We start from the raw sequence: 17,314 nt of genomic DNA on the forward strand, positions 1-17,314 counted from the left end.
AACTCATTCCATTGTTTTCAGTACTGTCTTGCACAAATATTCTGGCAGAAATAGTCTGATATTTATGCAGGAAGAGCTAAAGCTGGCTGCTGCTGCTCGWAAATTATTATAAAAAACATTGTAGATTTGAGTTGCAGCATCAACAGTCTCCTGGTCCTACATGGACTAGTTTGTTGATTTGGTCACATAAAACCTCTATTTCTCCCAACAATTAAAATGCTATCTACAACAGGCAAGGTATTAATTGCACATAACCTTTAGACCAAACAGTTAGGGACCTTTAGGATAAAAGCATGCTTGCAGCTTGTCTGTGGACGGGACAGAAGGCAAAATGAACTCAATCAAGGCTGGGAACAAGCTAAAGAAGGCTGACTGTTAATCAAGAACAGCTAAAGCAAAACCCAGAACAGGAGTAAAGTAAAAGTATTCAACATATTAAAAAACAAAAACTAAGCGAAAATGTATAGAACAGGTTTATTAGATTGCAGAATGAAGAGCATTCAACTGTAAAAAAAAGAAAAAAAGAAAAAAAGAAAAAATGTCCATTTTGTAAAACAGGAACAAGGCAAAGATTAGGTTGAAAAATATGCAAATAAAAAACCCCACAATTTAACAGTGTAAAAATGATAAACACATTAAAACTGACACAGTCAAAAGGCTCTACATGTCAAACTTTGGTGTTTACAGAACTTGTTTTTTCTTTCTCTTCTAAGCTAATAAGGTTTTTGAGCGCGTCCACACTTTCAAAGTCAGGGGGCGTGTTAAAGAACAGCTCGTCGTCAAAGCAGTCCTCGTCAGACGGYGCAGCCATGAACGGCAGCTTCATCACCAGCCCGGTGAGCAGCCCGCCCACTGTGGACGCTGCGATGGTGGCGAACACAGCTGCCACCTGGTAGAGGGCTTGTTCCTGTGCGGTGCGACCCAGGCCCGGCTTCAAACCGGGGATCAGCTCCTGCAGCTCCAGAAGCTTGGGATCTCCTTCAGGTGGAGCGCGGTGGGAGAAGATCTGGTACAAGCTGGGCCCGTAGGTCTCCTCGGAGGCCAGGAGAATGGCGCAGATCCCGGCTATGGAGGATATGAGGCCTGTGAGCCCATGGAGGTTGTGAATCCCACACTGGTCCTGGATCCTCATGCGCTGGGCCAAAAACGGGGTTAGATACTTGTAACCGAAAAAGCATGCGGTGCAGCCCATGACGCCCAGAGCGTACGCAGCTACAGGAGATATCATCATGTCCACAGAAGCTCCCACGGTCACACCACCTGCCAGCGTCACGTTCTGAATGTCTGCCATCGTGAGCTTACCCCTCTTGTGGAACACGGCAGAGAGGGCGAAGGCTGTGATGGTTGATGAGCTCAGACCTATAAAGGTGTGGAGGATTGCTCTGTGTTGATCGTCCCCTTTAAAAGTCAGGGCAGAGTTAAATGAAGGCCAGAACACCCAAAGGAAGAGCGTTCCCATCACAGATAAAATGTCCGAGTGGTAACTTGTGGTCTCCTTAGGGTGACCATTGTTCAGACTCGGCCGGTAGAGCACAAACGTCACCCCGAGACCAAAGTAACAAGCAAACATGTGGATGAGGATGGTGCCTCCTGCATCGTTGATCCTGATGTACTTCAGCACCGCCCACTCTGTCAGTGAAAAGACAGGGATCTCCAGCAGAGCCATGACCAGGAGCTGAACGGGACCGGTCTTTCCGAGCACGGCGCCAAATGAGATGAGCACCACGGCGCAGGCGAACTCTGCGTTCAGCAGGTTGATCACCCCCAGGTAAATTTTACCGTCGTGGTAAAACTGGAAGAAACCTTGGATGAGGATGGCCCACTGGATGGTGAACGTGGCTGTGAGGAAGTTGAAGACCATTCCGCTGAAGCCGTAGAAACGGAAGAAGGCCAGGAGACAACCGAACCCGATGAAGATCATCACCTGCACATCGGCGAAGTATGGGTAATCGCGATACAAGGAGTTCTGCATCGGGTCGGTCTCGTTGTTCTGCAGCTTTGCATTTGTGTTGTCATCATAGGTGACGAAGACAGCATAGAGAGCTAAGATCACCACCTCTAATACCAACACCAACACCGGTAACCGCACCTTCAAGTTCGTTGACTTGCTCATCTTGGTGCTCAAGTCAAGCAGGGACAAAAGACTAAACTGTCTGCTGCAACGCGCCTTTTATATGATTCTGTCAAGATAAGAGCAGCTTATAGCACTGGTTAAACATCCTCCTGGTCTGGAAGGAGGACAAAGTTATTTAACAGGTCAGCACAGGAGGCGGAGATGCACTTTAATCCCCCAGGTTCTTCACGATAACCTTATCTGTCCTGAAGTTTTTCTTCACATCTCGATTTAAATCTCTGAAAACACATTTGATTCAAAGAAGGGAAAAAACAAAAACTCAAGACTTTATTCAAAGCGACTTTGAAATAGTCTGATTTTTTTTCTGGGAGTCACTCAAATATTCACATCTCATGATACTGTGCAAGTTCTGTTTGTCACCTTTTCCTGCTTTACTTTGGCAGTGCCACTTAAAAATAAAATATGCCAGTTATGTGACAAAATGGGTAGAATCATATGCATCATAATGCATCATGCCAAATTTCCCCAAAAATTATGTTTTTTTTTTTTGCTACTTCTATATTTCTAGGACATGCCTGTAGTAACATTATTGTCCAGCAGGCGGCAGAGTCTCCTCTAAAAACCGGTTTTCAGCCTCAGATTAAACTTGAAAGAAGAAGTCTCTTCCCATGATGCATTGCTCTGCCAACGTATGCAAACAGGAACATGTCTACCGGCTTTTAACATCTTTAAACCATCTTGTGTCTGTCTGACCCGGTCTGTGACAGCCCGACCTTTGCTGTTCCTCGGTGTTGGTGGAGTTTCTCAGCGGTGCCTCCGGAGTCTGAAAGCGGCGTCCTTCTTCTTGTTCATCGGTCTCAGTCAGGTAATCGGAGGTTAGCTTAGCTAATGTTAGCACCGCGAATCAATCAGTGCAGCCGAATTAATATTCTTTTCATTTTGTGTCCATTTGGCAAATCCGCTTTCAAATATGACCCAATGTTTTAAGCGGGATCCATATTTCTGTATGTTAAATGTTCGTGTTTATCTTTGTATAATAAAGCCTGTCGTGTCCAAAAAACCTGACACGACTACAAACTGGGGCTCATCCTCATCAGAATAACTGGATTTCCTTCTCGTGAAGTGATACTCATTCTGGACAGTATTTTCCAAATAATACTTAGTCATTGTTTTTCTAGGCCTTGTTTAGAGGTATTATACAACGTAAAGTGTGTTTTATTTTAATAAAATGTAACCAGCATTTCACCCAAAGCACAAACTTTTCTCATTGTTTAGCTGTCTCATTTAAATTTTCATGGAAGAGATGTGTGCCGCTCACATATTTAGGGACTTTATTAGAATTCTGCCTACATTTTAAAATGTACAGAAACACTGAAGAAAAACCAGATTACATCGCAGATAGAAAAGGAAAACTGTACAAATGGCAACATGTTCCACCAGGTAGACTGGACTTTTCCCACTTTTTATCCAAGACTTGTAATAAGAAGTGAGTTTTTGTTTGCTGACTTATAAGTTTGAGTTTTTAATATTTATGACTGATGGTAACTGATTTTTTTCAACAGGATGAAGTGCTGTAGACAATCTGTGCTACAGTTTTTGTTCCCTCAGAGGAGCTGGCAATATCTGTTTAAAGAAAACTGAATTATTATATAAGGCAACATTCTCCAACTATCAGCAGCAGCCTGTGATCTGATGAAAACTTGGCCGACTTCCTTCTTCTAGTTGATCTCCTTCTTTTTCCAGGCGAGAAAAAATGTCAGTCTTCTGTCTGTGGAGCAGGTCCYGTTTTTCAGGCTGCATCTTCAAACTAACATTTTATCTCTTATTGTAATCCATGTGGTTATTTTCACAAAGTGAAGTTGACCAATATCGTGATTTTTTTATTTTTATTTTCCTTAGTGTGCTGGCTGTGTTCAGTTGAAGTTATTAATTGTCCTGCTTAACATATAGTTTGCTTCTGATGCTAACTATTGTCCTAAAAGAAGATCTGTTCAAATTCTCTCAGTGTGGGTCGTCATGGCGAGTCCAAGAACCAGAAGAGTTCTGAAGGAAGTGAGAACCCAAGATGAGAATAATGTAAGTTATTGCAGTGATTTAATTTCACATGAAAGTCTGCCTTAGAGCCATTTCCCTCTGGGATCAAAAAGTTTTTTTGAAATTGAATTGAATTTTGAATTACTCAAACCTTATTACAGTTGTCAATGAAAGAAATTTTTCATTTAAGTCAAACAACAAACTGTTCAAAGAAAAAGGAAAAGAAGGATTATCATTTTTATTATTCTTATGCTTACTTGAATAGACTAGCTACAGATCCATCACATCCAGGACAAGCAGAATAAAAAACTGATTTATCCCAAGAAATGTACAGGAACTGAATGCTGCAAACACACGCACAGTAATTTTGAAGCTATCTGGGGACTGTGCAATAATCTGTTCTATGTTTTATACCTCACAAATTTATTTTTGTGTAAGTTTATTGAATGCTTTTTTTTAATATAATTTTTGTTTTTTGTATGTGTTTTTATTGTGGTTAGACACCTTAAGGATTGCTGCTCAATTTCATGGTACATCGGAACAATGACAATAAAGATCTATCTTTCTAATACTTGACACATTGTTGCTATTTCTCTCTGGAGCCTGTGGGGCATGGAACATGTTCTTTCTCCAAAAAGAGGATCATGACAGAAAAAGTTTAAGAACCATTGTCTAAAGTAAAACAGACGATCATTCCCCGGTCCTTTGATTTTTGTTTGCATTAATTAAAAAAAATCATAAACAGAMAATTTTCTAGGTTGACTTGTATCGTTGGCAGTTGCAGCAAGTCATCTGTAAGCATATGTATTGCTAAAAAATGGCTTTATAAATGTTTAATTAATAAAAATGATAATATAAATTAAATCACAAATGTCACAAAATATTTCTTTAAGGATTTACAAAGTCAACATGATTTAAAACAAACTGTATATACTTACTAATCAGTGTCTGGTGTCTGCTTTCTTTTCAGTTGTGTTTCGAGTGCGGAGCTTTTAACCCTCAGTGGGTCAGTGTGACGTACGGCATTTGGATTTGCCTCGAGTGTTCTGGAAAACACAGAGGCCTGGGGGTCCATCTCAGGTGGGCGAGATTCAATGCACAATAAATTTCACATGGATAAGTTAGGAAATATTTTTTCCATTTTTTCCATCAGTAGCTTGGAAAAGCTCTGATAGCTTAGAAAATGTTTTCTTTCTTGTCAAACAAACCCGTTCTGACATTGATTGGTCTCTCCTCTCCTGGTTTCAGCTTTGTGCGCTCTGTCACCATGGACAAGTGGAAAGATATTGAGCTGGAGAAAATGAAAGCTGGAGGAAACGGCCAATTTCGCCTGTTTCTCGAACTCCAAGATGATTATGACCCCAACTGGAATTTACAGGAGAAATACAACAGCCGAGCAGCTGCGCTCTTCAGAGACAAGGTGAGATGCACAGAGTTTAGGACCTAGAAGATTTAAAACATGTTAGACTAAATTTCATCAGTAGCTCCATGTATTAACAAGTCTATTTGTTCCTCAGGGTGCATGCAGGGTCTTAAAATGTGTAAAATTTGAAAATCAAAATTTTAGGCCTAAAAAAAGTCTTAAACGCCCAGATTTTCATCCAAGGTCTTACATTTTATTTTGTCAAGTCTTAATTTTTTTTTACTTTTGATCATTCCCAAGTAGAGTTGGCTGCATAAATAAGCAGAGTAAAGAGCTGTAATCAGAGGTTGACTCAATCGGTCTTCATGAAGTGCTAAGTTTGCTGCTGGTCTTAGTATGTGGTTAAACTACAAATCCTTTTTTTTGTGACACAAAAAATATAAATAAACTACAAATCCTGTGATAACTGCAGGCAAAAAAACGGCACAGTTTACTTCCATGTTTTCAACCTTTTTGCCGCTACACCCCCCTGAATACAGCGGCTTATTCACCCACCCAAAAAACAAGAGTCATGTTCACTGCTTATTTAAACATGAGAGAGAATCTTTTCAATAAGACTTGGYTGGAAATCAGTGATTTTTGCAGAAGTTGGAAGCAGTCCACATCAGTCGATATTAAGGTCTCAGATATGATCATTTCATTAAAATAATTTAGTGTTCTTGTATTAAAATTAATTATTCTTTAATAGTTAAACTGACAGCAATAAAAGGTTTCCATGTTTCAGTTTCTGGGACCATTTGAATGTTTCTGTTAATGTGTCAATTTGGTCTTAAATGTCAGTCATAATGGTCTTAAAAAGTCTTGAAAAGGTTAACTTACTGAAACCTGCATGAACCCTGGTTACTATAGATTAATAAACTGCTTGTTTATAAAAGAATAAAGGCAGCTTCGTTAAGTAAGTTTAAACCGAGTTAAAGAAAGAACTTCTTTTTAAGTATATTTAAGCCAACTAGATAAATACTCTTTGAATTAACACTTTGTTTGATAAACAGGTTGCAACTTTAGCCGAGGGGAAGGAGTGGTCCATTGAGACGTCTCCTGCTAAGAACTGGACACCCCCTCAAGCCAAGACCAGCCTTTCAACCTCCCATCGGTAAGTAAAATGGAATATTTGAACAAACCAGTGCTGCTCGTATTAATCAACACACAGAGCTGCTGGTACACATCTAAGTTTAAACTCTGACTTCAGCTCTGGAGGACCTGGACAGAACCCAGCAAGTTCTAGCGACAAAGCTTTTGAGGACTGGTTGTCTGACGACGTTAACTCTTACCAGAGGTTAGTTGAGTTTAAATAATTGTTTTCTGCATATCAAGTATTTAATGTTTATTTTTAAGCTGATTTTAAAACGGTTTCTTCAGTGGAGGAGGTTACAGTGGAAACCAGGAGAATCGTTACGTTGGTTTTGGCAACACGGTGGCGCCGGAGAAAAAAGACGAAGACTTCCTGAACAATGCTATGTCGTCAATTTATTCAGTAGGTCATGATGCCGGCTGTTGCTGGATTTTTATTAGATCCTCTTATATTTGTTGTGTATTTATGGTGATTTCTTTTGTTTACACCCAGGGATGGAGCAGTTTCACTGTTGGAGCCAGCAAGTTTGCTTCTATTGCCAAAGATAATGTGAGTTTATCTAAACCAAAACAAGTGAAGAGTTTATTTTTTCAATCTCTGGGTGAAAATAGAACTCCTTTTAAAAACTTTAAATATTTTTTTTCCTCCACTTTGCAGACAACAAAACTAGCAAACCAAGCAACGTTAAAGGTAAGAGTTATTATTGTGGCCTTGATTTGTAAACTTATCTTATTACACTGCGCAACCTTTGAACTTGTGATAACGTTGTTGCTACTAATATCTTTCTGCCCTCTCTGGATGTAGTTAAGGGGCTATAAAGCCCCACCAGAACCGGTAAAAAGTCATTTATAGATGCATGGTCCCCTTTCCCCCCACTTTTTTAAAAAATTGCATTCAGTCTTTTAAATTTGTGTTAGCTTACATTTTTAAAAAATCTTATAAACATTTTACAGCATGTTGTTGAATGTTGTCTTCACATGCTTCTGCTCGTGAAAACCAAATACTGCTTGTCTTGGTGCTGATATTTTAAGTTCATGAATCATTTTTAAAGGCTGCTGAAGCTGTGTTGTGACATTAGATGCATTCTGGTAGATCCCTAATTTTCATTTGTAATTGCTTATCCATCCATTCATGCATGACTCCCCCCCTCTGTTTTTAGTTGTAATTGAGTGTAATACATCAAAACATTTCGGTTTAGTTCCACAGTGTTGTATTAGGCACAACGTTGATGAAAGAGGGGGGGAAAAACAGAAAGAGGAGGGATGGGTGAAAAATTTGATGTGAATGAATTCTCACTTTTTAGCTTTAAAGAAGTCTTGTTATTGTTAGGAAATAATGAATGAATGAATATCTTTTTTTTTTTTTATCACACAACAGTGCATGATTAAAATTGAAAGGCTGCCACTGAATGGTGCTCACAAACAAATATCAACAAATCAGTGAAAAGACAAATAGTTCAAAGGTACCAGATATAAAACACAGTCAAACAAGTCAAATGGATCAGTTTAGTTCTGTTAAGCCGTGTTCAGAGTTCTGATGACCCACAGATTAAAAACTGTTCTTCAGTCTGTGGGTTCTACAGGTCAAGGACCTGAACCGGCTGTTGGAGGGCAGCAGCTTAACCAGAATCGGGAGGTTCARAGGAAATTTTCTCCGSCCTGCTGAGGCAGCAGGAGCTGGCAATGTCCTCAGAGGGGTGCAAAGGGCAACCGATGACCCTGGCTGCAGTTTTGATGACGCTCTGCAGGGCCCTCCTGTTTGCAGCAGAGCAAACCACACAGACTCTATGTTGGAGCGGTAAAAGGACACCAGCAGTTTCTTTCTAGATGATTCCTCCTCAGCTCCTGCAGGAAAGGGAGTCTCTGCTGGGCCTTTTTGACCAGTGCTGATGTGTTGATCCTCTAAAATGTAGGTCCTTAAAAAGGAAGCCACCTTTTCCATGTAATGGTCAGAGGAGTGTGGTCCCTTCTCTGCCTCCTGAARTTAAATATGTCTTGGAGGTGTTTAGCCCCAGATTATTTCTGTTGCACCATTCTGCCAGCTCTTAAAAACCCTAAATATTATTTGATAATATAAAAAGATAAATTAATTGAGAAGTCACTGTTTTATGAGACAGAAATTAGGTAAAGTGGCACCTTTTTGTTAAGATTTATTTATAAACCAACATGGATTAACAAAAAAGTTTTAAGCACATTATATACTGTATATTATTTTTCTTTGAAGCTATTTTTCCTCTTCAAAGTACATTTGATTATGAGTACATCATAAAAATCTGCGTATATTTAATCAAACTACACTTTAGTTGTTGACAATGTTGCAAACACATTACAGAGAAATCTAAATATTTTGCATCATTACACCCTCTAGAGCTTTTTCTGTTGTTGTGAATAGAACTGCTCTGTTTATTGATGCAGCCAAGGAACGTTTTGCCCCAGTGTGAATGTTGAAGTTCTGTTTTATTCAAGTGGACTCTCCTCTCTGATTTCCAACTAGGCCACAGAGTTAGGACAGACATTAAATGAGAATGTTATCAAACCTACACAAGAAAAGGTAACATTGATGTTTGAAGTTGTTGAAGTTGGTGGTGGGATGCAGTGCTTTAGACAAAAAGAAACGGCTTCAGATGTGAATGTGCTATTTTCTCTGCTGCTCGTCTATGCTAGTTTATTTCCTCTTTGCCAGCTTACATTACAAGACAAGGTCTGTAATTTAAATGGAAAAAAAAAAACAACTTGTCAGGAACTAAATTAAGAGATTTCTAGAAAAGTCTCTCGTAGCTGTGACCTGTCGGTGTGATCTGAGAGTTGCGTTTTGAACATTCATAATAGCTGTGATCTTCTGACACGCTGTCAGCTTTTAATTGCAAAGTTTGCTTTTCAAAGGACCTCCACTTCTTTATGATTTTAAATGTTGTAAAAGGGCAGTTTTTATAGAAAATAAATTAGGATTAGTTGACTTCTCAGGAAGAAAAAAGTTAGACTCACTCTCTAAGACCAGATTAATCAATTTTCTGCTGCTTATTTGTGGTTGGGTTGTGGAGGCAACAGTTCTAGGAAGGAAACCTAGACCCCCAGCCACATTTTCCAGTTACTCCTGGGGGATTCCAATGTGGTCCCAGGCCTGAGAGTATATACTGTATAGTCCATCCAGTGACTCCTGTGTCTGCTCTGGGGAATGTGCCTAAAAAACACTGAGAGGGAAGTGTTCAGGAAGCATCCTAATCACCTGACTCCTTTTGATGCAGAGGCTCTACACACCGAGCTCCCTCTAGGATAACCTACATCTTATCTCCAAGGCTGAGCCCTTCCCTCCTGCAGAGGAAGTTCATTTAGTCAGCTTGTATCTGGGATCATGTTCTTTGAGTCAAGTTCCATATCCCATAAGTGAGAGGCAGACCAGTCTCCTTCACTATGATGGACTGGAACAACACCCTCGTTACTGTAGACGAGGCCTTGATCCATCTCCTGCTCCATCCTACCATCGCTTGTGAGCAAGACTCCAAGATACTTGAACTGTAGTTGAGGCACATACTGCCCCCTGACTCAGAGGAGCCCTCCAACTTTTCCAGTAGAAAATCATAGCCTCAGACTTAAAAGAGCTGACTGAAGACAAGGGGCAAACATGGGTCTGGAGTCTTCTTTATTGAATTCAGGGGATGTTTTGATCAAAACAACCCTTCAACAGACTGAAGAGCTGAAACAAACCACAAGAGGAGCATTACACTCCAATGTGTGTTTGTCACAGTTTACCCATGGTTTTAGCTCAGMTCCTGCCATGGATGTCCATGGTTGTCTCAGCTTATAGTTTAATTTAAATCATAAACTAAAATACTGCATTTAATAATAAAATTTGCTTTATTTATCTTTAAATTCATAAATGTGTATTTTCCAAAATGTCTACAATCAAATATATGTTTTTTTTTCTAGTGATTCAAATTTTGAAAACTGGTCAAGCAACTAAATCTAAATTCTCTTATCGGAACTGGAACTTGGGAACTTTTAGTGATCAAGCAAAACTAAAATGGAGTCTTTGTACTTTGTGAGATTGTCTTGCCAAATTCTGCCAACATAAGAAAAGACGAGCAGCAGCTTCTCGTTAGAAAACAGACACAGTTCAGCCATAACAGTATGACCACTCACCGGTTAAGCAGCTCTGTTCAACGTCTTTACTGATGGGAATAAAACTATTCAGTTACTTTCACAGCATCCAGCCCCCACACATGAAATCAATTCAAATCTTGATCCAGATTCACAGAATTGATCTGATGACATCTGTGGGTGATGATTTATAGAGAACACTGTTATATTTTGAAATTCTCAATTTGTCAAAGCAGTTTTGTTGACAACAGAGTGACTTCCTCAGTGTTGGGTGGTCAGAAGGGCTGATCTGTCTTTGCTTCTGCTTCTACAAAGGCTTCTTGTTTTGGGATTCTCTTCTGAACTGATTAATAAATGTCACCATTTTTTGAGGTATTGGTAAGTGTTTTCCACAGAAATGTTTCTGCGCAGCAACTTTAAATTTTGGTTGTCAAGTGAGCAGCTGCTGGACTCGTCTTCTAATCCAGTCAGATGGTGGAGAAAAACATGAATCCAAATAAAAAGGCCTTGTCTTAGAAGTGGTTTTAAATTTTCATTTTATTACAAAAGCAGACAATCTCATTGGTCACATGTTCCCTTTTATGACCAGTGACTGAGATTAAAACAAAAAGATTTTGTCTTCTAATGTACAGCTGGCATTAGTGCTTAAATGTATCTGTCATATGTGTGCTTTCAAAAACTGCCTTGCTGCTGTCTCACTTCTTGTGTTGTGAATTAACAGTAATTTTAACAATACGCTCACTTTTCTCATCTTCAGAAATTAATATTCACAATCTGATTTATTTACTAAACCAATTTTGAACAAAGCATTTTATTTAAAAAAGAAGAAGTTTTTTTAACAATAATTTGGCTCGTCCAGGTCAAAGATGGCAAATTGCTAGATGAAATGGCGGTCAGCATCACTGGGCTGGCGAACAAGGTAGGATGGGCAGATTTCTGCCGTACAGATGCAAAACCAGCCTCCTGAGTGAGACGACACAGCTCGGATCGAATATTTATCTAATTTTACCAGTAATTTAAAACTCTTTGTGACGACAGAGGAAGTATTTTTGATTTTTTTTTTAAATTATTAGTTAATTTTTTTTGAAACCATCTCAGGAGACTGGTTTTGCAGTGTTGATGAAAGATTAAATGATGCTAATTCAATGTGATCTCTTGTTTTTCTTGCTGCCATTATTATTCTGGTGGTGAGTACACCATTGAAAGCTGTCATGATGTAGTAATGTTAAAACCTTTAGAAATGTTTTTATTTAAAACATTTATTTAATGTTTTTATTACAGAATCCAGTTTTTGTTTAAACCAAATTTGCTAACTTTTTCTATTTGTTGTAAATATTGAATTTTATGGTGATCATACCATTTTAAATACTAGTTTTGATTGGGTTTTGTTTATTTTTAACTTAGTTCTGTTTTAGGTCTAGAAATACTTGGTTTGTTTATTTATTTAATTTTATTTTTTATTTTTTTAGATGCAGGGAGCAGGTGCAAAACTGACCAATCTGATATCTGGAAAACCACAAGATGGGTAATTAACATCTTCATTCAAAATAAGCTCAACTCTGACATGCGTGTCTAAAATATTGTGTGATTTTGATCCAACCTGATGGAATCTTATATATATTTTTTGTGTGTTCAGATCTGGTGGAGAGAGCTACCAGAACATGGATGCCTCTGAGGGCTACCAAGGCAGCTCTGGCCAGGCCGTCTCGAGGGACTTCTGGGAAACTTTTGGCAGCAACAGCTCCTTAAAGGAGAAGAAATCTCCCAGCAGTGACAGCTGGACCATGGCAGATAATTCGGCGAAGAAGAGCTCTGACAGTTGGGACAATTGGGGCTCTGAAGGAGCGGTGTCCAACAACAAACACAGCACAGAGGAGAGCTGGGAAGCCTGGGACAACAACTGGGAGAACGCGGACGGCAAGACAAAGAAGAGTCCTTCAAAAGCCGCCGAGGAAAGCTGGGACACCGCAGGCTGGTAGTGGCCTCACAAACATACATAATCTCATTTGTTTTCCTCCTCTTGGCCTTTTCACTGCCTCCTTCTTTCTCTTCCTCTGTTCATCTCATTCCATTAGAGCTTTCCGGAATAGACTTCCTTTAGCTTAGTTCCTATTTATGCATTTAAATAGAATTTTCCTATTTTCTTCAAAAACAATCAATGAAACCCAGAACTGAGTTGAGCTCATTAAATAAAACACCATAAAACTATATTGATTTCCAGAGCTATATTTTATTATAAATTGCCTTCATCATAATAAATCAAACCTAATGAGTGTAGATGAGAACTTCCTGTATGAATTGCCCAAAATATAAAACTTGTAAAGGTGAGTTATTCTGTGTTCATGTCTCAATGGTTTAGTGATATTGATGTTTTAATTCAGCACATCAAATAATGATGCATGAAAGAGAAAAATCTATTGTAAATATGAATCATTGTAAATACGACTAACTAAGCTGTTTGTGTTCAGTCAGATTTAGGCCCTTTAGATCTTTTGCACGGTTTGTAAAATTGATTTATGAAAAGCCTTTTTGACAGATTATAACACCCATTCCAGCCTGTAGTCAGTGTTCTGTTAAATAATATTAAAAAAAACAAATTCATTGTAACAAACTGTTTACGATTAATTAAAACATCTGTGGATTTGTATCTAATTTGTGACTACATGATTTTCATATAGTGTTGATTTTTCTATTTTTTTTATAGATTTATTAAAGACATGTCATGGAATTTAGGATCATCAAAGAGCTACTAAATGACACAGATGCAGGAACAAAAATCCTTGAAATCATTCAAATTTATGTCCAACAAACTTGCTGCCCTGTTGCACAAAAATCAGAATTTTACATATTTCAGTAAAGCAGTTATTAATTAACAGGATTCACTTTTACACACTTTATAAAAAGAAAAAGGTTTGACTAAATAGTGTCTGATTTACTGATTTTATTCTAAAAATGTCCCATCAATAATTTAGTCATTTAGAGAACATCAGAGAGCACCTTATAACCATAACAAACCAGCAAAACAGTTTGTCCCAATGATTTTATTTTTCTAATAATAAAACAATTACAAATAAAAATTCCACCTAATTCCAAATCTAGTTCTGAATTGTCCCTGCTACCTTTAAATTATTATTTTGTAAATGCACATATTTAATCAAATTGCTGATTGAAATTTAAAAACTAATTATTTACTCACTTTTTGTGGTCATTAATAACTTTAGTATAGATTTTTGTCACTCATCTTCTAAAGACAAGACACTATAAATTGCTTTTTATTGGAAGTTGGTAACAATTTTTGTGTATTAAAATAATAATAAACTTAAAGATGCTGGGTCAAGTTTAAGCTCAGATTTTCAGCACAGTTAACATGAAGTGGTTAAAACCAGGTTTACTTCAGCTGACATTTTTATTTTTTTGATAAATTTTTGTTTCTCTCGAACAATACACTTCATCTTCCTTTTTTCAAAGTTTATTTTTTTACGACACAATGTAGACCTTTTGAATGATTCATGTGTAAAAATGATATAATATTGCTGATAAAAAACAAAACAAAACATGGACACTTTTTGCTGTAGCCTTAATTCAGAATGAAGGCCAAGTTTGGACCACACGGTTGTAAAAGCCTGTGAATCTGTGAACGCAGCTGAAAAACGTCATAGTACATTTGATTAGATCTGAAGCTGCTCTCTTCACCTCRGCCATATCTTCACATCTGAACTGTGGGTGGATTTATTCATGAGGATTGCTGCTCTTTGATAGTTGTGAACTAAACTGATAGCCTAATGCATCTCTCAGTTTAAAGAGCAGCTGTGTTATAAACCTGTCACAACATGGAGGAATGTGTTTGTTAAAAACAGAGGAATTACTTTAGGGTTTTTAGTTAATAAAATTTGAGAACACCTCTTTCCCTGTAATGCTGTTTAAAACCAACTCAATGATTTGGCTTGTATGGGTCAAAATCTGGATATATGTTTCCCTTAAAGCAATAAGTTTATTTAAAATAAAACTACACTACTACGCTTGGTTTTTGGTTGATTGTTTGACACATAGAGGCTGTAGTCTCAGAATGGCTGGAGGAGCAGTGTGTCAGAGCAGACTTGTTAACATTTTTACAGTGTTCATTTGGCTTTAATGGCTAAAAATAGCACCGTGCTCACGTTTTAATGATTCACTCCATGCTTCATTTTCTACCTCTAAGAAAGTTTTGGTTCACAGTCTGGCTTGTGAGTGGAAAACTTTTTTTTTTTACAGCCTCTTAATTTCTCAGTGTTGTTTTCATGTGGAGTTCATTTCTTCCTGTTAAACATCTGTGTGGGTTTTTTGTGTGTCTGGGGCAGGGGAAAAAAACTCAAACTTGAGCCTTCAGTGTTGATGTGTTTTCAGTGTCAATGCTGTGCTGCGTTAAAAAAATAATCACTCCTGTAACTTTTCTCCTGTTGAAACCCTGCTGTTGTGTTAATGTACAGTCAAGTGTTCAAAGCCTTAAATATCCTTATTTTTCTGTTCCTACTGATGACACTTTGCCTGTGTGTTTTCTATGCTGTGGGGTGACGGTAAACGATGAACCACAGCTTTGCCTCTATTACTGACATTTTACAGATTCTCTGTTTCCTTATTTAATACTGGAATTTACACAAATAGTTCAAGGACGAAGGGAAGACGTTCTGTAAAATCTCCTTTTAAAAAATGAAAAACTTAGTTATTTGTTTTTAATAGTTCTAAAAATAACTGTTCATTTAATGAATGTGTTGTTGGACGTACAACTACTCTAGATTCAGAAGCAAAATGACAAATGCATCAGTGATTTGGTTGACTTTAACTCGTCTTTATATACATTTTTCATTTTTCCCCCTACCCTACATTAAAAGAAACTGGTGTTTCTTTAATTTAAAACTTTTCCTTATCAGGAATCAGTCTGTTTCTGTGCCTGTTCAACATCTGAGATCTGGTGCATCTGTTTGTCTGTGAAACTAAATATGTCAAAATACTATTTTTTGATGTTGTGCATGATATTTAAAGTGGAGCTGACCATACGGAGTTGTTTCCTCTGTGACTTTTAAGTGCAGTTGTGTGCTTGTTTCACCAGCAGCATTCCTCAGAGACGAGCCTGTGTTATCTGATCACACTGAGGCTGTGGACGTGCTTTCCTGTACACTTGGTTTCAGTGTGAAATAAAACTGTAATGTGAAGTAATGTGTGAATGCGATCATTATTTATAAGAGTGAAGCGTCAGGATCAAAGAGTGCAGAACTTTTTTTTTCTGGACTTCATATGTGCTTTATTTTTTATTTTATACAAAACTCTTTGCTGTATTTAATTTTGGACTTCAACACCATTAGTTTTAAGTTTTGATTTATGTTTTTATCAGTAGAAAAAGTAAATAAAACTGAACCTTGGTAAAAGAGAGGAACCTTTGAAATTTAAAGTCCACACTTAAAATGCAACTTTTTAAACCTAATGTATAGCATTACACAAAACCTCAAAACACATGTCCAAACAAATATTTAAAGAAGCTGAAAGACTAAACATATTTTTATCCTGCAATAAAAACAACCACAGCACCGAAACCGCCTTCATAAAAATCACTAACGATCTTCTGCTTGCTGCCGACTCTGGTCTCCTGTCCATCCTCATCCTTCTTGACCTAAGTGCTGCTTTTGATACGATCTCTCATTCTATTCTCAACAGACTCACATCCATTGGCATCTCAGGTACTGCGTTTGACTGGTTCAAATCTTATCTTTCTGACCGCACTGAATCATCCAGATAAAATCCTTCCATTCTCAGTCATCCCCCATCTCCACCGGCGTGCCCCAAGGCTCTGTGCTTGGACCACTTCTATTCGTAACTTACCTCCTTCCTTTTGGTTACATTTTCCGCAACCCGTTTCCATTGTTATGCCGATGACACAGCTCTACTTGTCAACCAAGCCAAACTCTGCACACCCTCCCTCCATCCTTTCTGACTGTCTCAGTGAACTCAGTCACTGGTTTTCAGACAATTTCCTTCAGCTGAATAGTGACAAAACAGAAGTCGTCCTTGTCAGCACTAAAAATTCCATCTCAAAATCTAATAATCTCCTCATCCCTATCAACAACACTCTGCTAACCCCGTCCCCTCAGGTCAAGAGTCTTGSTGTCATCCTCGACACCACTCTCTACTTCACTGCTCACATCAATAATATTACTCGGTCTGCCTACTTCCACCTCAGAAATATCAACCGTCTCCGTCCTTCTCTCACACCCCGCACCACAGCCATCCTTGTCCACAGTCTTGTGACCTCACGGATCGACTACTGCAACTCTCTCCTTTTTGGCCTCCCCAACAAATCCCTCTATAAGCTTCAGATGGTCCAGAACTCGACTGCACGTCATCACCCAAACCTCCTCCCATAACCACATCACCCCAGTCCTTCAGCAGCTCCACTGGCTCCCAGTCAAAACTCACATCGTCTTCAAAATCCTTCTTCTCACATTTAAAGCTATCCACCATCTTGCCCCTCCTTACATGTCTGACCTCATACACATCTCCATTCCCTCCCGCTCTCTCAGATCCTCTTCTTCCCTAAACCTCCAAGTACCCACTGCCCGCCTCTCCACCATGGGGAGCAGGGC

General features: G+C 38.5%; 2 protein-coding genes across 8 annotated transcripts; one reads left to right on the top strand and one right to left on the bottom strand.

Annotated features, from left to right (window-relative positions):
* Nucleotides 1-460: 460 nt before the first annotated feature.
* rh50 (Rh50-like protein) lies at nucleotides 461-2,180 on the bottom strand. The gene has a single exon (XM_014002041.1). It carries the CDS (start codon nucleotides 2,111-2,113, stop codon nucleotides 668-670), a length of 1,446 nt encoding a protein of 481 aa, XP_013857495.1. The 5' UTR covers nucleotides 2,114-2,180; the 3' UTR covers nucleotides 461-667.
* A 576-nt stretch (nucleotides 2,181-2,756) lies between these two features.
* arfgap1 (ADP-ribosylation factor GTPase activating protein 1) lies at nucleotides 2,757-15,889 on the top strand. 7 transcript variants are annotated; one of them, XM_014002042.1, is made up of 14 exons: nucleotides 2,757-2,939; nucleotides 4,080-4,150; nucleotides 5,079-5,188; nucleotides 5,357-5,528; nucleotides 6,524-6,624; nucleotides 6,721-6,807; nucleotides 6,891-7,005; nucleotides 7,096-7,152; nucleotides 7,261-7,293; nucleotides 7,408-7,437; nucleotides 9,097-9,153; nucleotides 11,560-11,619; nucleotides 12,170-12,225; nucleotides 12,337-15,889. In XM_014002042.1, exons 2-14 carry the CDS (start codon nucleotides 4,091-4,093, stop codon nucleotides 12,677-12,679), a joined length of 1,281 nt encoding a protein of 426 aa, XP_013857496.1. In that variant the 5' UTR covers nucleotides 2,757-2,939; nucleotides 4,080-4,090; the 3' UTR covers nucleotides 12,680-15,889. The 7 variants fall into 7 exon arrangements, with proteins under 7 accessions (XP_013857496.1, XP_013857499.1, XP_013857497.1 ...); XM_014002045.1 differs by lacking the exon at nucleotides 11,560-11,619 and having other exon boundaries at nucleotides 2,758-2,939; nucleotides 12,176-12,225; XM_014002043.1 differs by lacking the exon at nucleotides 7,408-7,437 and having other exon boundaries at nucleotides 2,758-2,939.
* Nucleotides 15,890-17,314: the final 1,425 nt, after the last annotated feature.

Source organism: Austrofundulus limnaeus, unplaced genomic scaffold (assembly GCF_001266775.1).
Source record: "Austrofundulus limnaeus strain Quisiro unplaced genomic scaffold, Austrofundulus_limnaeus-1.0 Scaffold11, whole genome shotgun sequence".
Lineage (NCBI taxonomy): Eukaryota > Metazoa > Chordata > Actinopteri > Cyprinodontiformes > Rivulidae > Austrofundulus > Austrofundulus limnaeus.